The 23,225-nt window shown below is 42.6% G+C and overlaps 1 protein-coding gene across 5 annotated transcripts in view; it reads left to right on the plus strand.

The window, feature by feature from the left end:
- Positions 1 to 23,225, plus strand: part of LOC109424108 (dihydropyrimidinase) — a 138,305-nt gene that overhangs the window by 69,804 nt on the left and 45,276 nt on the right. For 3 of the 5 annotated variants that reach the window (XM_029880135.2, XM_029880136.2, XM_062856928.1), the window contains 3 exons: positions 4,365 to 4,459; positions 18,411 to 18,601; positions 18,689 to 19,110. In XM_029880135.2, the coding sequence (XP_029735995.1) occupies positions 4,365 to 4,459; positions 18,411 to 18,601; positions 18,689 to 19,110 (708 nt within the window). Of the gene's footprint in view, positions 1 to 3,922; positions 4,122 to 4,364; positions 4,460 to 18,410; positions 18,602 to 18,688; positions 19,111 to 23,225 lie in introns of those variants that run through there. The other 2 variants (XM_019699204.3, XM_019699203.3) reach the window with 2 other exon arrangements.

The following is a 23,225-nucleotide window of genomic DNA, read 5'->3' on the forward strand; positions in this document are numbered from 1 at the left end:
GGGTGACTTGTATGGGAAATATCGTACCTATCATAAAACCAAAGAAAAAGAATATCAAGAATGCCCACTCCGCTGATGCTCGGGGGGACACTACCGCGGCGCTATCTGCCTGAGCAGAAGGGAATAACAACAGCATAAGAAACTGTGTTATTTTGGCAAAATAACTGAGTAATGAAATAAGTTATTTTCATGTTATTAACATAACGAATTCTGTTATAAACTTGGCTGTCATAAGCGGCAAAATAACAAAAATCATAACAATAAAATGTTCCTGGAAGATTTGATAACATGTTTTGTTAGTTCGATAACAACATAAAAACAGTGAATTTTGAAAATATTTCAATAACAAATGTTGTTATTTTAAAGTTATTGATAACAATCCGAAAGCAAAATTAGTTATGATATCAAACTAAAAACAAGGTAAGTAATAATGCTAGGGTCTTGTACCATTTGGGCAGGTGTACCTATTTTTGGCACTTGCCGCTGTAACTAAATCAATGTTATACCTAATTGGCACACGATGAGTATCTAATTGGCACACCTACAGTATCAATAGGTCGGCTCCAGAGGCACGTTCTTCTCAATTCGAGAAATTTGTGCCATTAACTTCATTCAATGTTTTGCCAATTGTTGCATACTTCATAACAAAAGCATAGAGTGTGAAACAAAATTGGCAAGTTTTGAGGGCGTGCAATAATTAGCGATTTGCCCTTCAATAAAAAAATAATAAAAGTCGGTTCAGTGTTTAAAAAGTTACGATTATTTAAAAATTTAAGTAAATGGTAAATCTTTTTTTTTTTGACTACCCTTTAAAACAATCCTAGACTTAGAGCCTGGAACACATAGCGTTCGTTCCGTCGAGATCTACGTTTGTTTTTACAGCTTTCCCATGGGAAATCTGTCAAAGTACTGTCAGTCACGCACACGCAATTGTATGGATTGTGTGGGATACTTAATCCTAATGACGAAATAAAAAATATATATGTATGAGTCTAGGTATTTGTGATGAACTACAAACTCATAAAGTTCAACAACATTCTGAGGTCCACTATATTGAATTACTAAGGAATAGCTACGAATATACGTAGCTAAATACTAAAAAAGGAACATAAAACAGGTCATAATTATCGGAGTGTTTATAAAATAATAAACTGAAAAGCTCGTTCAGTCTCAATTAGAGGAACTAATTAGATCATACACACGGTATGCTGAAAGCAATGTGCTGTAAACAAAATCGCGAATGATGTAGTTCTAATTTTAAAACTTGTTATTGTTGTGCTATTGTTTATTAATATTTGTACACTCTCAATAGAATAATAATAACTAAATATGTTCCATAACAAAACATATGATTAAAATATTATTTTATGGGTATATATCAATAGCCTGATCATAACAAAATAAAATTGTTAAACAAAACATGTTATGGAAAACTAATGCCTTGATAAGTCAATAATAACAAAACACGATATAAAAACAGTATGTGTGATTTAATAGTTATTAGTTTGATATTTCCCTCTGCTCGGGTGCGGATGAAAGTTCAACCTTCATGCGGTAGCGTGCATTGCTGATTGTATGCGGATACCAAAACATACGCACCCGTGTGGTGGTGGTCTCTTATGACACATCACGAACACTGTCACAGATAGCTTCCACCTTGATACGCCTACTTGTCATATCGCTTGACGTTTACATAGAAACAGACAAAAGAGGGCATTCTTTCTATTTTTATTCTTTGATGAATCGCTTAAAAGTATCAAATTAGATTTTGTTAAACGAAATTTTTTGCATGAGTCGTTAATTTAGATGTTAATTGACCAATTTACCTTTTGATTGCTTAAAAAAATATTTCCATGCCAAATTCAAAAAAAGCCCAAAATCGCATATTTTGCCCTATAAATTGAGGTATAGCTCAAAATTCTGACGTGCTGGAGCAAATCCGAGCCCAGATTCGGATTCAGCGGCCCAAAATCTGTCAGAGACACATAAGTTTGCTCTTGAGACAAAAAAAAATGTTGCGCTGTGTTATCGATACACCGAGCTTGAGAACAGTTTATTATGAGTTCTAACAAGGCTCTAACTACATTAACATGATCGAAATATTCATTTGTAAAAAAATAATACCTCTTCGGAACTGACTGCAAATTTGTCATCTCCTTGGATTTTGATGCTTTTTATTGGGAGTAAAAACAATTTCTCTATTTGTTCATACTAAACAGCATATTTAACTGAAAACCAATATAAAGCTTACTACGTAGTTGAATACTTTTCGTGTTCCAATAAAAATATACCGAGTTTTTGTAGGTGGGCCAAAATACCTGCCCGGGCCAAAATATCCCACTACCATATGACTTCCCGTTTGCCAATGTCCAAGTCCGGGTCCATTAAAGTCATGGATTCAGAAAGGGAGAAGAGCAACTGAACAACAAAATAATGTAAGTGTCGGGGCTCAAAGTCATGACCGCCCGCTAATGAAGTGAATGCGTGACCAATTACATATTACATAATTACATACAATCTCATATATTTTCTCTTCTGGTCTGGCCATTGCTACTAGCAATGGTGAGGACAGGAATCTAATTTGTTTCAAATTAAAACCTTTACTCGTTAAAATGAGACGAAATACCAATGCAATGGAGTGCGTGCCAGCTGAAATGAACTTATGACACATAAGCGATCAGCAGGGAAGGATAAAGGACAGTTAATTCCAAATCATATGCAGGCGCGTAACTGCAGCGTATTTGGCCCCTCAGCTCCAATGTCAGGCACGCTAGCTGTAGTGCGTGACAAGTGAGCATGACATTGGAGATTAGGGGCCAAATGCGCTGTAGTTACGCGCATGATCATATGTTATATTTGGTCAGTGTTAGATGGCCTTTCAATAAATAAATTTACTTTGAAAATCCTAATTACAGTTATGAAATGAACTCAATTTGATTTTGTATGAGAACTTAGGCCGTTACAAATATTTATTTCACTTTTTGTCCCACCACTGGTGGGTGGGTCGAGGGGAGGGGGATGAAAATAATAAAGCATTTAATCTAAAAAATATTAAAAACTTAAAGAGGTTTTAGCAAGACCCGATATTTTGATAAATATTTTTTTATCTGCCCCTTCAAAATCCAAAATCCAGCCAAACTTTTTTGAAGGGGTAGGAGACAAAAAGTCAAAATTAAATTTGTGTCAGCCTTATTTCACAAAAAGCGAATATCGTTAAAGGAATAATATACCGCTACGGCAGAGTTCCGTGGGTTAGACACGTAGTGCGAATGGCGGAAGAAAGAATTGCAAAAACAATACTAAGCAGTGAACCAAGTAGAGCTCAGAGACTTCGTGGGCGGCCGTCAACGCGGTAGAAGAAAATCTGGGAACACTAAGCGACAACTACTCAAAAAAACAAGCAAAAATCCATTACGAAAAGATCCAAGACCGTATTGAGAATCGAACCCAGGCACCGCATTTGCATGATCATACTGAGGAGCTGCGTGTTAACCAGTGGAGCTATATGGTTGCTCGTAATTCTTCTTAACTAATTGATGATTCACGAGGAAAACTCTTCAATAACTACAAAATTAAACAAACTATATGTGACGGTACAGAACCGGGGAAATACAGATGTTGGTTGAAGAAAGCTGAGTCCTAATCACCAATATGTATTATATCATATGTGTGAAATTGTTTTCCACTGATACGGAACAGATAACTCGTCGCGTCGGAGATGCTGGCTAATCTTGAACTTGCTAACACGCTTGCTTCATGGTGATAAAACTGTAAATTTTAATTGCACGCCGTTGTTGACGGTTGACTCAACTGTTCAAACATCACGAAACGGGTTTGCAAAGGCCGGCTGATGGGGCGCCTTGTACCTGCCAAGCTACAACTGATTATCCTCGATAAGCTATTCTGCTGCTGCCGGCTGACCGACGGACGTAGAATTCACAGCTCAGTTAATGTCGGTGCGTCCTCCGGTCAAGTAGATCAAAGTTGAACTTCGTGCCAGGTGCTCTACAGTCAGTCAGTGTATGCATCTGTGGAACAACGCAAAAAGCCTAAGTTTCCGCAAGTTGAGCTCGAAAAATCTCATCGCCATGGACGGAACAACGCCAGCATCATCTGGAGAGGTCGTTAGTTTAGTTTGTTTCGCTAGTTAGGACTATGCTGGCAATAGCGTACGAGAAATCAGCACTTTCTTCGGTTTCGCCAGTTCACGGCTCTTTCTTTTAAATCTTAATGAAAGCCAGCATAAGAAATTGATTAACCAGATCTCGACATTATAGCCTCATCCATAGAGGCCCAAGCATCACGAATCGCAAGTGGCAAGTGGTTTCAATTATGTTTTTTCTTTCTTTTCCGTCGTTTTGCAGAGTGCACAAAACCGACTCTACATCAAACGGGGTCACGTGGTAAACCACGATGGAATGCAACAGGCGGATATCTACATCGAGGACGGAACTATCAGGTATGGCCATTACTCACTTCAAACATTGTTACAAGTTAGACTCGTGCCAGGCGAAGAAATGCTGCAATAACAGTCAGCACTATAGAGTGTGGTAGCAAGAATGGATGGAACGTCATGAATTTGATGTGTTTTACAGTTTGAACGATCGGTACATCCGGCACTGGATGCTTGGTTTGAGTGAAGACAGTTAGTGCCCCAGAGAGTTGATTTGGTTGGTCTTACTAACAGCAGTGCTGATTTATGCGTTTAACGATCGTAAAATGGCAGCAGGTTGAGTTATTGTACATGTCAATCTAGGTGAAGGAGAGTATCTATGTAATCCACATGAGGAAACAGCAGAATAGAACAACGCACTTCAATGCAACTGCATTGAACCCACCTCAAAGGGCAGTTGTGTTTTTATGTCACAAGTGATTCGAACGTGCAAGTCATGCAAGCTTTTTATGTAATTAAGTGGCTTCACCTGACGAGATTATTTTATTGTTTTATTATAGAACTACACACTTAGATGAATAGCAGATTTTTTTTTATCTGTATTAACGAGATTTTTAGCCCTAGGCTAGTTCGTCTCGGGACCCACGCTTTACTTCCCTTCCGAAGGAAGAACTCACATTTTGCGAGTTTGTCGGGAGTGGGATTCGATCCCAGGTCCTCGGCGTGATAGTCAAGTGTTCTAACCATCACACCAGGTCCGCTCCACATAGCAGATTTTGTCAAAGTATCTAGGGTAACGGTTGAATTTTGGACCCCCAGAGGACATTGGTTTGAATTTAATTCAAAATCAAACAGACTCAGAGAGTATTTACACATAATGATGATGTTAGTATGTTCGTAAAAGCCTCCACTGTCCGTTAAAAATACCCACAAGGTAATTTCTGACAGAAAATTTGATGAAAATAACTGATTTTTGAAGCATTAGTTTTCACTGTTTTGGACACCCCAATATATTTTGGACCTTCTTCAGTATATATTTTGGACACCCGGTGTTTAAACTCGTTTTAAACTATTTTGGAAGAATTTGCCGCTTGAATATGCTGGATCACATCCTAATTACTTGATTGACAAAGGCTGATTAGACGAACTTTGCGAATTTAATGCGCTAGAATGATAAACGTTTTTGTTTACATGTGCAAGTTTCCTCAGCACCGCAATCTCTTATTGTAAACATGATGCGAAACTCGCACGGATGACGAGATTGGCAAAAAATAATTTCAAGGCAAATAGGGATATTTCCAGTGAGGAAATGATTGCTGTCCGTGCAGAGCGATCTTATTTAGCGAATGATTCTAAAAATTTCCGTCATCTCATCATTAAACCTGTGTAAGTTGTGATAATAGGACGCAGGGGGTTCAAAATATATGGGGATCCAAATTATATTGGTTACCCTACTTTAAAATGCAAAAAAATATCGGATCAGGAAATTCTGCTAGTGAGGCCCTACTGCTGTAGACACACCAAGCTGAAACAAATGAACAAATGGAGAAATCTGATTGGTATACAGAAACAAATTTCAGTTATCCGGTTAACCCTTCAGCGCGCGCGCTGTTGTAAGAAGTACAACACTACCAAAAAACCTCGCTTTTCGTATACAGCGCGAGCACGGTGCAGTTTCGGTTGCTTGATGGCGCGCGTCCTGGAAGGTTAAAAAGATTTTTCTGTATTTGAAATTCTTTTTATACACCCGAAAAAAATAAGGACATAAAAATAGGGGATTCTGAGCCTAAATTGAGTTAGGACTTTAATGAGCAAACTTAGTTCGCGAGAACAATTCTTGCTAATGAGTATTTGAGATAAAGACAGGAAGTTCCCGGAGAACCCAAAAAAGGGGGGAATCCGACAGGCTTCTTCGGCGTTTCAATGGGATCATGAGGACTTCAAGGAAGTTTTAAGAGGCTTCAAAGGCAATTCAAGAGATCTCAGGATCATTCAAATGGCGTTACAAGGGGCTTCAGGGGCGTTTCTCAAGTATTTCACAGAATTTCAGGGGGTATCAGGAACGTTTTAAGGAGGTATTAGGGGATTTTGATAGCATTGCAGGGGCGTTTCCAGGGGTTTTCAGGCGTTTAGGGGGTTTCTGGAGCCTTTTAACAGCGTTCCAAGGGGTTTCAGGGGACATTCGAAACGATTGCAGGGATTTCAAGGCCGTTTATTTAAATGGAATAATTAAATTTCATAAGCGCTTTAGGGTCGTTCCAGAAGGTTTCAGGGACATCCTTAAATCCAAGGGGTTTCGGGGGCATTTGTAATGGATAACGGAAATTTTAAGTGGGTTTCAATGGGATTATGAAGGATTCAGGGGCATTGCAAGGGGCTTTTAGGGTTTTTGTGAAGCGGTCTCAGGAGGTGTTCAGGAGAATTTCAAAGGGACTAAGGGAAATTCAGAAGCGTTTCAATAGCATGAAGCGCCCCAGAGACTCTCTAGAACCTCCATGACACATTCCAGCGTAACGGGACACCGCGAGGAACTAACTTTCGTGATCAAATGACGTCTGCAATTGAATGCAATGTTCATGATCATATGGTTTAACAGGTTTTATAACAAGCTTATTAGATGTACTTCCTGATGCAATACTTGTTCTATGGGGGTTTGGTTCCAATTTACTTTATATAACATGTTACATTTCGTAACGGGACACCATCGCAAAAATCTTCTTTTTAAAAATTTCAAACTGAAATGCGTATATTAGCTCTGTTATGAGGTTTTGAATAATAGAGTCTTCTAGACATTTCTTCTTTGGATTGATGTGAACAAGATTGCCGAAGTGAGTTTTACTGAGAAATGTATAGTTTCGGAAATATTCTTGATTTAGTTTTGGGAGCGCAGCGTTACGCTTGCGTGAAAACAGTGTTTTGCTTATGGTGTCCCGTTACGGCTAAAGACATCTAGTTGTAGATCAAATGCTTTGCTAGATAAAATGTTGGTGTCTTCGGCAATGTTTTTCAGAGAGATGGTAGCTGTCCGACAGGACACAAAAAGGCCTTCAAATCCGCTCTTGCCCTATGGTGGCCATCGGAATGGGCCCTGGGGAACCTGTTTCGAGGCTTATTAAACCTTCACGTACCCGATTCCCGACAACTCATTTTCAAAATGCTGGCAGTTCGTCAATTTTCATCCGATTTTTTTGAAGTCGCCGTCAATTGATCATAAATTGGTGCGAGTTTATTATACTCAAGTGGCCGTTAAATATTCGGAACCATTCCGGCGATATTCTGGATTGTGCAGGGGTCAGGGGATTGTCAAAATGGCTGAAAGTGATTATTTCGAGTGTTGTTGTGTTTGAACCATCGATTTTTAGCGAAATTTTTGTTGCGAACAGTGAAACGCAGCTGCTGTAACCAGATTGGAATAAGTTGGCTCATCCGAATCCCCGTGACAGGTTCCGCGGGGTCTCATTGGGGACACTTCTGGTTTTTAACCTAAACATGCCGTGCGACATATCAATCTTCATGATTTCGAATGACTGAGTCAGAAACGATAGACTGAAGTATGTATCAACTAATTTGGCCACCCCGGAACATATAGCACAGGTTTCACAGGGATGTCATCGGGGACATTTCTAGTTGGCAACCAACACATGCTGAGCGACGTGTCAATCTTCATGATTCCGAAAGAATGGGATAGAAAAAAAAATGACTTAAGTATGTATCAACTAATATGGCCGCTCCGTAACACCTGGATCAGGTTCCGCGGGGGCCTCTAAAACACAATAACACACACGAAATAATCAGTTTTAGCCATTTGGCAAAACAGATCCCTTCCCCACCCCCTGACCACAGTGCAACCCGGAATATCTCCCAAATGGTTCCGAATAATACATGGCCACTTGAGTGTAATAAATAAGCACCAATTTATGATCGATCAAGAGCGACTTAAAAAAAAAATCGGATGAAAATTGACGAAATGCCAGTATTTTGAAAATGAGTTATCGGCGGTCGGGTACGTGCAGTTTAATTGTATCTCCAAAACTATGGCTGTACGACGTATCTATCTTCGCGGTTTTTCCACATTCTACATTATAATGATCCGAAGAAGATTTAATGATATCTATAGTACATTCTTCCAATACAGCATATGTTGCATGTTGCTTTAATCCTTTATTTGAAGGCTCATGCGCCTTTGGAATAAAGAAACCAATTTTATTTGAAATAATTTCTACATTTTAAAGGGGATTTTTCTTTTATACTATGTTAGTTTTGGGGAACCGTTAAACTCGCGGCTTGGTCGAAGTTAGAAAAAACAATGTTTCATTTTGGAAGCGATGGGATTATGGGAGCTTTCCGTTGATATTTGGCTTACGACAACAAACAAACAAACGGATTTCGAGAAGAAAAAAAGGTTGACAACCAAATCGACAAGAGGGAGGTCGCTAGACTTTTTATCAATGGTTACTAATTTATGTAGTCACAAACAGGGATGGGAACACTCACTTTCAAAGAGTTACATTCACTTGCTATGTTCTCAGTTCAGAAGCGTGCAATCAAGAAGCGATGTATGGACGACTTTTGCATTGCGGTTTTGTCTAAAACTTTGCCGAATAGAGTAGGGGTCGCACACGCATACCAAAGTCGTGACAAAGTTGTAAAAGCGACTCTCCACGAGGTGAGTGTAATTTACGTTCACCTCGTGGAGAGTTGCCTTCGCAGCTCCCTCACGGCTTCAGTATGCGTGCGCGACCCCTACTCTATTCGGCAAAGTTTTAGACAAAACCACAATGCAAAAGTCATCCATACATCATTTCTTGATTGCACGCTTCTGTGCTGAGAAAATAGCAAGTGAGTGTAACACTTTGCAAGTGAGTGTTCCCATCCTTGGTCACAAAAAGTAATGCAATGCCATTTTCGTGATGCATTTTTTAATTTTTAATAAGAATATACGCTTCAAAATATGTTTGTCGTCATAAAAGTAAATTATGCCCACCATAACTTCAGGATTTTCATGTTTTGAACGTTGTGTGATTCTATAAGCCTTTTTATACATCATGGTGGTAATTCATAGGACATGTTGAAAAGGTTATAGCATTCAAAGAGTATGCTGTCGCAACAAAACTTAATAAAATATCACTTGTTATACTGATCTATCAGAATACCTGCCGTTACTTTACGTAGATTTCGTAGAGCTGAGAAGCGGGCTTTGTTCCAGTAGGGCCGTTACACCAAGAAGGATTATGTAAATATATACCACCTACAATATCATTACATCATGGTTACAGTTTTTTTGGTTAAATATTTGATCAAACCAAACTTATTTATCCACTTATGAATGTTTTTAAAATTTTCGTAACGGGACACCATGTCTACGTACCCATTGTAACGCCTAAGATAACGCGTCGATCAAGGTAACCCATATGTTGGAAGAAAAGTCTCCACGAGTACTAAGAGAATCCTGAAAATCATTTTTCTAAAGTTCGTAATAAATTAGTTATTACAACAAATGTGCTATTTTCGTAACGGGACACCATTAAACTGCGGCTATTGCAAAAAGTGCTTAAAACATATCTAAACCCATTTTTATGAAAAGTTGCCTTTGGGTGTATAAAATATACATTATTATACTACATTTACAAAAAATAGGTATAATGTTTTTAAACTTTCATATGCAAGCAGGCATATTTGAAACTTATCAATGAAAAATTTCATTTTTCTTACATAAAATGCTATTACTTCACCTAACTATTTAAGTAAGTTACCAGTCAAATTTTAAGTAAAACAAATGGTTTTCTTAAGATTGAATCTACCCTTTTTCATATGCTGGAAAGCTTGGGGCAAAACAACCACTTTGAAATTTCCCACCCTTGGCGTAGAAGTGCGGGGAATGTGTCCCATACACTCCGTGAGAACTCCGAAAACCCCTTGAGACTTCTCTGTAACACCCCCTAGGGCTCCAGGTACCCCCTGAGACTTCCTGAAATACTCCTATTACGCAAATAATTTGATTGCTCCTTTACCTGCTATACTAGTCAGTCTTGTAACTTGTATTGTGGCTTAGTCGGTAAAAGCGCCGGACTAGCGATACGGAGTCGTGGATTTGAATCCCATCAAAACAAGTGGTATTTTTTTCACAAATTTATCTCTCATTTTGTTAATTAAACATACACTGCGTCTTCGAAAAAAAAAAAATTTCATCTACTTCTTATATCTCCAGGTCCTTAGAGGCCAGATACTAACCTAAGTCCCGTTGGAACTCTCTGAGATGCCCCTGAAGCTACCTTAAATGCTCCTAATCCACCTGGCACGCATCTGAGACCTCCAAAAGCGCCTCGGGAACCCCTGAGATCTCCTGGGAGCTCATGAGATACTCTGAAATGCTCCTGAGATCTCCAAGTACCTCCTAAAACGCCCCTGGAGCCCCCTGAGCTCACCTGAAAAGCCCCTGAGACATTCTAAAGTACCCCTGAGACCTCCTGGTACCACCTGAAACGTCCCTGAAACATCCAACTACTCCTATGAAACACCCTGAGACCCCCTGTAGCGCACTTGAGCGCCCAATGAGTGATACTACAAGTAACACGGTTTTGGGCGGCAGAAGGCTCGGACCCAACCCAGTCTACGTGGTTTATGAACGGCCCCTATGACCTACGCAGCCGACTCCGAGCCCTTGAACTACCCTTTGTATAGCATCTGTACTAGTCATTCTACGAGTCCAGCCAAACTCGTCTTTACATATTCTCTGGACAAAATTGTCTGGAGTAGTATCCTCTGGCCCATCGTTTCCCAAACTTGGCTCTCGTGACCCCCCAGTCTGTCATCACCCCGCTTTTTGTTGAGTAATCGAAGCGTGTCTGCAAGCGGTAGGGGGGTCGCGAAACGATGTTTGGGAAGCTATGCTCTGGCCAACTGACGCTATTGAACGCGTTCCTTACGGGCTGTTTATTTATACCACCTACACCAAATTTTAGTCATCTCAGATCCCCCTATCCCCCTTCGTGACTTCCGTCCATACAAAAAATTTGTATGGAGCGTAGACTTCAGCCAGACCCCCCCCCCCTCCCCCGAAAAAGTCTACATGGTTTATGAACGGCCCATTATATCGAGAGTCACTACTGCACAGTAGCGAATCTCCCTTCTCTTACGCTCGAGTGCTATCCCGGCGGTTTTGGTAACCGACCGGATAGCGTCTACGGTCGACCTCGCCTTCAGGAAGCCCTACTGGCTACTCGAGAGACCATTGACTCCCACATTGTGCTTCAACATCTTCTCGAGCACCTTCCCCGCCGTGTCGATCAAGCAATTCGGTCGATATGCCGACAAGTCTCTGGGTGGTTTCCCCGCTTATAGCAATAGTACAAGGCTCTGCCACTTGACCTGAACATCCCGGGAGCCTCTGCAATAGCTACTTTCTCCTCATCGCCAGCTCCGATTCCCAGCTGTCCTACAAAAGGAGGCCAAGGACTAGGATCATGATACAATTAACAGGCCGTCGATGATCCCCTCCAACATCTTTGGAGATTGCTCTATAGGAGCCATTAAACCTTTTGTCTTGGCAATCACTATTATGTAGGCATCATCCCACGGATTCGCGTTGGCACTCTAACAGAGACCCTCAGATTAGGCCTTTTTGCTTGCACTTATCTCGGTCTCCAGCGTGACTTTAGCACCACCCACCAATCGTTTCGCTCTTCCTCAGTTCGTGCTCGCTGCATCCACCGCCTAGCCCGTAGGCAGGCGTGGAGCAGGTCCGCGATCGCTTTAGTTCTCATTTTTAGGGTGGGCTTGCCTAGACATGGTCGCATCGCACGCACGCGAGAGCACCAGTACCAGCTCGTCTCCGCTGAAACGGAGTACCTCACGGCGGAGTGCCTCCCTAAATACCTCGTCGTTGAAGTATTTTCTCTAGCAGGATCTGACCCCGCTGATTCGTGAAACGGCTTCCCCATTACACGGCCCAGGCATTGAAGTCACCCGCCTTCGCTCTGTCAGCACGGTCGTCTTACATTCCAGCATCTGCGTAAACTACTCGATCGAGCACCGCAGAGACGCTTAACAGCTACAGAAGAAGATCCTGTCAAGACCCCGTTTACTTTGACGACTACGAAACCCTCATAGATAGTAGACACCAACTCCTGGACGGGGTGTTTACCCGTCGTCCATATCACCGCCATTCTTCTGGATCCGTCCCCCACTCTGAAACAGCCTGACAAAGCCGTTGCTGAGCCGCTTCACAGTGCTTCAAGTTCAGCTGTTTTACCCGTACTGTGATTTATTTACTGCAGCTTTCTTGCTTTCATCCGTTGGGTGCTTGTTGTTCACCGCATCGCCCGCACAGCTTGCTCCTGTCAGGGCCTTTACAGTCGTATGACTTGTGTCCTGCCTGGTTCCAGACAGCTGAAACAAACCTCCGGTGACTCATACAAAGTCAATTGGCATACTGACCAGCCCACATTCAGCTTCACTTCTTCTTCTTCTTCTTCTTCTTCTTCTTCTTCTTCTTCTTCTTCTTCTTCTTCTTCTTCTTCTTCTTCTTCTTCTTCTTCTTCTTCTTCTTCTTCTTCTTCTTCTTCTTCTTCTTCTTCTCCTTCTTCTTTTTATTCTTCTTCTTCTTCTTTTTCTCCTTCTTCTTCTGCTTCTTCTCCTTCTTATTCTTCTTTATGGCTCTAAGTCCCCACTGGGACTTGGCCTGCCTTACTTCAACTTACTGTTCTTTGAGCCCTTTCACAGTTATTAATTGATGGGCTTTCTTTGCCTGCCATTGCATGGATTTGTACATTGTGAAGCAAGTACAATGATACACTATGCCCAGGGAGTCGAGAAAATTTTCCCGACTGGATCGGGAATCGAACCCGCCGTCTCCGGATTGGCGATCCATAGCCTTAATCACTAGGCTAACTGGAGACCCCTACTATAACGAATTGCGTCCGCCACATGTAGCGGAACCAAAGCTACCTGTGTCTCTGCACCACAGTGCCGTGACGAGCTCTTCCACTTTGGTGACCTCGTCAAGGGTTTTCCCCTTCAGAGTCGCTTCTTGTGTGAGAGCCCTCACCTCTACCCCTTCGCCAAGGGCCTCTTCCGCCAAACTTTTGTAGGCGGCGCCCTTGCGTTTCTCATCGTGTTTCAGCTCCAGGAGCATCTCGCCCGTATGAGTACGTCTGATACTGCGCACGTCGGTTCCTAGATCAACGAGCTTGGCATCACTTCGCATCGCCTTGAAGACGTCCGAGTATTTAGACTGTTCGGTCTTGATGATGAGCGCGTCGCCTTTCTCGCGCTTGGCATCTACTCTTTTGCACCTTCTTGGTTTGGCGTCCATGATCCCCTCGACCTACGTTTTTTTGCCGGCTGTTCGAGCCCGTATGAAGTTGATCATCAATATTAACTTCTTTTCTCGATCAGCTATCTATGTGTAGTGTCGGTAGCGATTGTTTCAATTGGCCGGTCTCTACGGACCGCCTGTTCCGATGGTAAGAATCAACCAACAGGTGACCCCTAATTCATGGTGTGATGCGGCTTTATGCTTACCGTACCGTGCCTAGGAATGAATGGCTAAGGGGGTCTAATAAAAACCTAACCGCTAACGGAGCCTGTGGAGTACCAGGGCGCCCTCCACAGTATGTTGCCCTTACTGCGCTAACCGGAGCAATGGAGCAATGGACCTTGTGTTTCTCCGAGAGAATCAGCTGCCCTTCTTTAGTCTCACTTGAGGCTAAATAAGGGCGGGATTAAGAAGATGTTGTTATTTAGTTTAAATTTGCATCTACATGGTTTCGCATTATGTGATTTACACAGTGTATTCTGTGTATCCTCGCCTTTGGCGTTTTCCAAACGATACCGATCTGATTTTATTGTTGCTGTTCTTTCTTATGCTGTGATTGTTAATATGTAGTTTAATCTTGCCTAGTTTGGGTAGTGGCTACGGTTAGGATAGCTCAGATTAATCTTTGGCATAAAAGAACAGTAACGATCAATCTTTGCAGACTTATGCGAGTACAGCTCAAGTGGCCTTCGTGCAAGAACCTTACTATCGTAAGGGGAATTTCTATCTAGGAAACCTTGTAAATCCGGTGTTTGCTACTTTCAGTAAAAATGAAATGACAAACTCGCGTGTCATGCCTCGAGCATGTGTGCTTATCAACAACACAATCGTTGCTACACTCATCTCATCTCAGGAAATACGTTTATTGTTCGGTTGATTTACCACATGCTGAACCATCCCCTACGGATGCTTTCAAACAAGTCATTGCATACTGTACTTCAAAAGGCCTTCCGCTAATTGTTGGCAGTGATGCTAATGCTTACCATATAATCTGGGCCCGACACGAATGCCTACTATGGTAAAGTGGCGTAAATAAATAATAATAATAATAAAAATATAATCTGGGGCAGTTCAGACATTAATTTGAGAGGCTCTAGTTGAATGAATACTTAAGTAGTACAGATCTTAGATTGCTTAACATAAGCAACCGGCCAACCTTCATGGTATCTGCTAGAGAGGAAGTGTTTGCATGTGTCAGATGAAGAATTTTTATATGAACATCGCTACATCTTTTTTGAACATGTGAATGTTACTTCGCAAACTTTGCGTTTCAGGAACCCCCGGTCAACCAACTGGGATCTCTTTACCGATTTGGTTGCAGCCAAATTTCATGGATACTCACCATCCATTGACACTCCAAGTGATTTAGTAGATGCCGTTGATACTACAATGGCCTTCATCGTGGAAGCTTTTGAAGAAGCTCTCCCTCTGCGGTCTGTGAAGACCACAAGAGGAACCTCTTGGTGGAACTCTGATCTGGCCAAGCTCAGGAAACAATGTAGAAAGAAATGGAACAGATGACGATCGGCTGGCTCGGAGGCTTTCAGGTCAGCTTGCAAAGCCAACCAAAAAGCTCTCTGGAGGCTTTCCGGGTGAACAAACTTCTTTCTTACAAACTTATTCAGTACACATCCTATTTTGATTCAAAAGGAATTTGATTATTTCAAACATGTTTTTAAAAAATACTTGTTTGCAGTTTTGTGACAGGGTATATTCCCAAAACCTTGCGGGATATTACTGTGGAGTTTATTCCGACAGTGGGTCGTGCGTCGTATGAAGAAGCAAAGAGCTTCAGAACTATCAGTTTGACCTCTTTTCATCTGAAATGCTTAGAACGCATTGTCGATCATCACATCCATGATGTTCATCTGGCCAACGTGCCTCTTCATGTGAACCAACATGCCTACCAATCTGGTAAGTCCACTGTGACTCTTTTACACAAGGTTGTTCACGACATCGAGAAAGCATACGCTCAAAAGCAATCTTGTTCGGGTGTTTTCTTAGATATCGAGGGTGCCTTTGACAATGTTCCTTTCGATGCCATATTGGAAGCCGCACGGAGTCATGGTATATCACCAATGATTTCCAATTGGATTCATCAAATGCTCAAAAACCGATATCTTTTCTCGACGTCTGCGTCTAGCAGCAGCAGGGATTAGGAAATTGAGTGTTTGTGGATGCCCCCAAGGGGGAGTCTTATCACCACTTTTGTAGAATCTAGTAGCAGATACGCTAATGAGGCAACTCAATAATAGCAGTTTTCCTACTTATGGTTTTGCCAACGACTACCTAGCATTGTTAGTTGGTATGTGTATCACCACCCTTTTCGACCTCATGCAAAGCGCTCTTCAGGTAATTGAGGGTTGGTGTCGCCAATATGGCCTTTCGGTTAATCCGGGTAAATCATCTATTGTTCTTTTCACGGAAAGGCGACATCGTAATGGCGTTCAACCTTTGCGTCTTTTTGATTCTGAAATCGATGTGACTGAACTGGTAAGGTACGTTGGAGTCATTCTTGATTCCAGGCTTTCCTGGACACCTCACATTGAGTTCAGAATCAAGAAAGCTTGTATGGCCTTCGGACAATGCCGGCGAACCTTTGGTACAACTGGGGTTTTAAACCCAAGTATATCGAATGGACAACTGTTGTTTGGCCAATATTGGCCTATGGATGTCTTGTGTGGTGACAAAAGGGCGAAATGAGAACGATCCAATCAAAGTTAGGCCATCTGCAAAGGATGTGCATAATGGCGATGTCTGGAGCGTTCTCTTCAACTCCCACGGCAGCGCTCGAAGTTCTCTTTGACGTTGCTCCACTACACATTCATCTCAAACAAGAATCACTTTCTTGCACTTACCGTCTACGGGTACTCGGTCTACTAGAGGAAACTCCTGTGAACCGCACATCAACACACATCTCGTTGTTTCCACTTTTAGTGAATTGGGACAAAATTGTCCTTGCTCCAAGTGATCTTACAATTGCTTGTAATTTTCCATATAGGACATTTTCCACGAAATTCCCTTCCCGGGAAGAGTGGACATCTGGGTATCTAGAGGGAAATATACCAGACGACTCCCTTCTCGAGGATCGAGCAAGTGCTGGTGTTTATTCTCGTGCATCAACCTTACTCACTTGGTAGACACTGCGCCGTTTTACAGGCCGAAATTTTTGCTCTTAAGTTTGCTCAGCACGTAATGGGCAAGGTATTATACTTCTGTTCAGATAGCCAAACTGCTATTAAAGCACTTGCTTCGGCCAACTCCAGGTCGAAGATAGTTATCGCTGGACAAACTCAAATCGAGGATCTGAATTCAGCAAACGCTGTTCACCTTGTATGGGTACCTAACCAATCTTCCATCGCTGGAAATGAATTTGCTGATGAATTAGCTCGCACTGGAGTATCGCATGACTTCATTGGCCCTGAGCCAGCTATTCCGATATCGAAGTTTTGAGTAAAGCTTCAGATTCACACCGGAGCTGCCACTCAACACAGACAATACTGGAATAGTTTGGAGTCATGTCGTCAAACAAAATTGTATTGTACTGAACCATCTTCTGGGGTGGCGAAGTATCTAACAAATTTGTCAAAGCAGAATTGAAGCATGCTGATCAAAGCATTGACTGCCCACTGTCGACTCAGCTATCACATGACGAATAATCACCAAGCTGATTCATTTGCCTGTGATAGCTGTGAATTCGATTATGGAACTTCGTATCATTAATTTTGTAACTGTCCAGTTACACTTATTAAGAGAATCTGGCTTCAGAAACCTGAATCTTCAGGACGTTCTGTTGTTCTTGACCCGCTGTGGTAAAAAGCTATAGGCTTTATGCGTTATCACAGTTCTTTTTTCAGGGCGCTTTTTGAACCCATTGTGGAACGCTTATGCGTGTTTGACGATCCTATTCCCATACCTGTACTTTTCCCTGTCCAATCCTTTTTTCCTTCCCTTCTTCCTCAGGTAAATGATGAATAGGCTCGTGTTCATGGCGATGGCACCCATTTGGGAAATTTCATAAGATAGACTTATGAAAAGAGCAAAAAAAAAATCTTAAAATGATACAGACTGCATTCGATTCATTAATGTCAGGGTCACTGAGTTCGTGTTTTATCCACACGGCTACCGACGCTTGTGAATACATACCATGTTGCTTAACATTTATAAAATCCAAGCTGTGAGACGATTCTACGTCTTAGAGCGACCTTATGAAATTCATTCGAATCATTATGAATTTTTTAAAGGCCGTTTCATAAGTTGGACCGCATGGAAATCTTAAGTTTATTTGGCTGAGTACAATTGGAGGATGACAAATTGAAAAAAATCCAAGAACATGGTTCATGAAAGTGAATAAATGGAGAAATTTGATTCTTATTCCCAAAATAGTTCATGAACCCAAAAAATCCAGACGCCGGCGTCGTGCCGGTATCTAAATACTAAAAGCCACATTCCAGCAAAATCAATACGATTGTCTATCCGCAGAAACGATGATACAACTATCTGTATAATACCGGCACTTTAGCTGCCGATATTACGGCATGGTGTTCCTGCCAGTTGGCACGCTTCCGAAACTTAGTACATTCTACTTTAGTTCCATCCTGTTTCGTACCACCTACCTACCTACCTACAGCATATATCGCGCCAATCGACCCTAGCAATAAATTTCCGTCTCACACTGCTTATCCCTGCTCTTCCGCACAGATATGTCGGCTCCGGTGCAGACTTCGTCGTCCCGGGAGGCTGCCGCACGATAGACGCTACCGGAAAGATGATTATACCCGGTGGTATCGATCCGCACACACACTTCCAGCTGGAGTTTGGCGGCACCGTTGCGGTGGACGATTTCTACCAGGGAACCAAGGCTGCCGTCGCCGGTGGAACCACCACAGTCAGTAAGTGTCCCCATTTCTAAAAGATCCAAACTGCGTACACAAACAATTGTTTGCACTCATCCGCTTTGTACATATCGTGTTTCACAGTTGATTTCGTCATTCCGAAAAAGGGCGAATCGCTCCTGGAAGCGTACGACACATGGCGGGCACGTGCCGACTCGAAGGTGGTCTGCGACTACGGGCTGCACGTGGCCATTACCTGGTGGTCCAAGTCGGTTCGCGACGAGATGAAAATCCTGTGCCAGGAGCGTGGCGTCAACTCGTTCAAGTGTTTCATGGCCTACAAGGGCCTGTTCCAGGTGACCGACAGTGAACTGTACGAGATTTTCGAGACGTGCAAAGAGCTCGGGGCGGTGGCACAGGTACACGCCGAGAATGGAGACGTCATCGCGAAGAACGTACAGAAGCTGCTGGCCGCGGGCGTTACCGGACCGGAAGGTCACGAGCTGTCGCGCACCGAGGAAGTGGAAGCCGAGGCGGTGAACCGGGCTTGCGTGATTGCCCATCAGGTGAGGTTTAGAGTTAAATATAGTACGGGTGGGGTGTTAAATACCTTTGGTGGAATGGGACAAACTCATACATATTGCATGCTCAGTTAACATTATTGCACCAATTTTCACTATTAGGTAATTGTCACACTCTTGATTAGCCAGACGAATGCTCTCTGATTGCTGGCACGCTTTACGTACTTATTATGGTATTATTGAAATAGCTCTGTAAATACTGTAGATTAGATTAGGCTCGTTATTGTTTTGTAAACACATCTTACGGTGATGGAGCATTTCTAGGTCGCTTTGAAAGATGACGAGATATCAAAAGCATCAGAAAGCCTTTACTGTATACCCTGTACTATCAGATATTGATATACATAATACACTGGAATCTATTTTTTACAAAGAAAACCGGAGATATCCCGATTAGGTGAGAAAATCTAATGAACAACACATTCAGTTATTACTACTTGAATTGCTGAAAAGCAAAAACTGATATTGGCTTGTTTGATATAAGAGGTAAAACATCAGAAATACTATCAGAATCGAATAACCGCTGTTAATGGACCAATTTGAAGTCCACTTGATATTATTATGAACCTTTGGGACATTCAGGGTCGTAAAAACTGTCCTATAATGAAGTCCTTCAAATCTGCAAGAATAACTTTATCTGTTTTCACTATAAATAATAGCATTGCATAATCTGCTGGGACCCGTAAAGCTCTTCAAATCTCAAATCTCATTTAGAGACACTATAGCTATATTCCAGATCAGCCAAACTACCTAGGAGTTCAGAACTTCAGGTCTACATTCGTAACAGCTGCCATATCTGCTATACCAAGTAACGTTGCATGATCAACCGCGGTTTCTGGACAAACCTAGGATATCCCGACTGATCTGATACTGTCTTTGGTACTTTCAGAAGACTTACTGGACATGATAGATTACAAATCGCAGCTTTGTATAGTGAAAGAAGTTACCGTTACACGCTTTGACTTTCGGATCTAAACTCAAGAACAGTTTGGATGACCTAGGATATCCCTACTGATCTGGTGCTGTCTTTTGAACTTGCAGAACACCTGCTGGACGTGATAGAATACATATCGTAGCTTTGTATAATGGAAGAAGTTATCGTTACACCCGTAGACTTTAGAATCTAATCTCAAGAATAGTTTAGATAACCTAGGATATCCCGACTTATCTGACACTGTCTTTTGAACTTGCAGAACACCTGCTGGACGTGATAAAAGATATATAGTAGCTTTAAATAATGAAAGAAATTATCGTTACACCCGTAGACTTTAGAATCTAAACTCAAGAACAGTTTGGATGAGCTAGGGTATCCCGACTAATCTGATACCATCTTTTGAATTTAAGAAGACCTAGTGGATATGATAGAATACGAATCGTAGCTTTGTATATTGAAAGAAGTTACCGTTACATCCGTAGACTTTCGGATCTAAACACAAGAACAGTTTGGATGACCTAGGATATCCCGACTGATCTGATATTATCTTTTAAACTTCCAGAACACCTGCTGGACATGATAGAATACATATCGTAGCTTTGTTAAATGAAAGAAGTTATCGTTACACGCGTAGACTTTGAAATCTAAACTCAAGAATAGTTTGAATGACCTAGAATATCCCGACTGATCTGACACTGTCTATTGAACTTTCAGAAGACTAACTGGGCGTGATAGAATATAAATCGTAGGTTTGTATAATGAAATAAGTTAGCGTTACACCCGTAGAGTTCAGAATCTAAGCTCACGAACAGTTTGGATGACCTAGGATATTCCGACTGATCTGATACCATCTTTTGAATTTTCAGAAGACCTAGTGGGCATGATAGAATACAAATCGTAGCTTTGTATAATGAAGGAAGTTATCGTTACACGCGTAGACTTTCGGATTTAAACACAAGAACAGTTTGGATGAACTAGGATATCCCGACTGATCTGATACTATCTTTTAACATTCCAGAACACCTGCTGGACATGATAGGTTACAAATCGTAGCTTTGTATAATGAAAGATGCTATCGTTACACCCGTAGACTTTAGGATCTAAACTCAAGAACAGTTTAAATGACCTAGGATGATCTGATATTATCTAATGAACAGATTACAAATCGTAGCTTTGTATAATGGAAGAAGTTACCGTTACACCAGTAAACTGATGCACCCATGGCCTAACAGAAATTGTGTCAAGTTGTGAAAGTTCACCTCGCCATGGGGCCTGCTCATCCATTTGGACACGCTCAGTATGAGCCTGTGTGTCCATCTACCCTTGCTGGAGGAATCCCATTCCCTCTGCCACTTCAACATAGACGATGTTGTCAGTTCCACTTCCTCTATCGACTCGCCATATACCACGAGGGTAATATCATCGGTGAAGCCGAGAAGCTTTACGCCCGGTGGAAGTTTGAGCCTCAATAAGCCATCATACCGCGTTCCATAGTACCGGACCCAGAATTCTGGGATCCCAAAGGTACCCCCGCGGTGATGTTTTAACTCCTCTCGCCTTCCTCAGTGTCAAAGATTAGCACCCTATTCTGGAAGTAGCTCTCCAGTATCCGGTATAGGCTATTATACCTATGGCACAAATTTCCCAAATGGAGGAGAACGTGCCTCTGGAGCCGACCTACTGATACCTGATACTATACCTATAAGGACTCCTAGGTGGTGTATGGCACACTCGATAGCGACCCAGCTGACGCTGTTGAACGCATTCTCTACGTCCAGCGTGATGACCGCGCAGTAACGGATTCCCATTCGCTTCTTTTGAAGCACTGTTTCAGTCGTTTTGGTTGCAGCTCCAATAGCGTACACCATCGGTTGACCCTTTTGGAATTCAAACTTTAAACCTCGACAGTTTCCCGGCGATTCCCAAAAGGCAGATAGGTCTGTATGCCGACGAGTCGCCAGGTGGCTTCCCGGATTTGATCAGTAGAACCATTCTTTGCCTTTTCTGCCTCTCCGGAAATTCGCCTCTGTTCAGTCAGGCGCATCTGTATTGCCATTCTGAACATGTCAGGGCTATGAGCTCAGGGCATGTGAGCTCGTCGTTCGTCCAGTTTGACCACAGGAGACGAAGACCCAATGTCTTGTATTGTGGTGCGGGAACAACGTTTCCACGATCTTCGGAGGCATCTCGGTAGAGCGTTTCGGGGGTGCTGACGCGCCCTTCGTTTTGGCCAAGACTACTCTGTCAGCATCATCCCAAGACGTCGTATTGGCTGCTTGGCAGAGATTTCGAAGCATGCCCGCTTACACGCCTTAATCTCTTTGTTCAGTGCCAGTTCAGCTGCCCTGTAGGCTTCACTTCGCTCCATACTACCCTCATCGGTGCGAGCTCTCTACATCCTCCTTCAAGCTCTTAGGCAGGATGCGCGGAGCTCTGCGATTTCTGGATACCACCAGTATATCGGTTTGCGTCCATTTCTAGGTAAGGATCGCCTTGGCATTGCGGCATCACATGCACGGCTTAGGGATCCAACAGCGACTACATCATCGCTGGATAGATCGTCGGTGTTATCCTCCATAAGCAATCGCTCCACAAATGCCGGCTTATCGAAACGTGAGGTCAGCCATCCCCGATGACGGTCCACGACCTTCGACTGTGGTCGTCTTCCTCCGTGTTCCACCCTGTATCGAATCGCCAAATGATCACTGTACGTGTATCCATCGTCGACCCTCCAGTCCAAGTTAGGAGCTCCAAGACTTGGGCTCCAGAAGGTCAATGATGGACTCTGCACCGTATTTTGTCGCCTACGTTCGCGACGTCCACGTTCAGTCTAGCTATAGCTTCGAGTAGAGCCCAGCCTCTCCCGTTAGTCAAGCGGCTACCCCACTCAATCCCCAAGCCATTGAAGTTTCCGCCGATGACCACGGGACTCAATACCACTAGTGCGCTTGATAGCGAATCCAGTATAGACGAGAACTGGTGCTATCGGCCACCTGGGAGGGGCATAACAACTGCAGTAGTACACCCCGTTGATCTTCGCTATTGCGAAGCCCTCGTGCAACGTGGAAGTTATTTCCTGGACCCGGGAACGGCCGGTTGTACAGGTCGCCACCAGCTGGCCTTATCCGCTACCCTGTTCCCCCTTATCGGGAGGGATGCGGTCCGA

The sequence above is a fragment of the Aedes albopictus genome, chromosome 3 (assembly GCF_035046485.1).
Source record: "Aedes albopictus strain Foshan chromosome 3, AalbF5, whole genome shotgun sequence".
Taxonomy (NCBI): domain Eukaryota; kingdom Metazoa; phylum Arthropoda; class Insecta; order Diptera; family Culicidae; genus Aedes; species Aedes albopictus.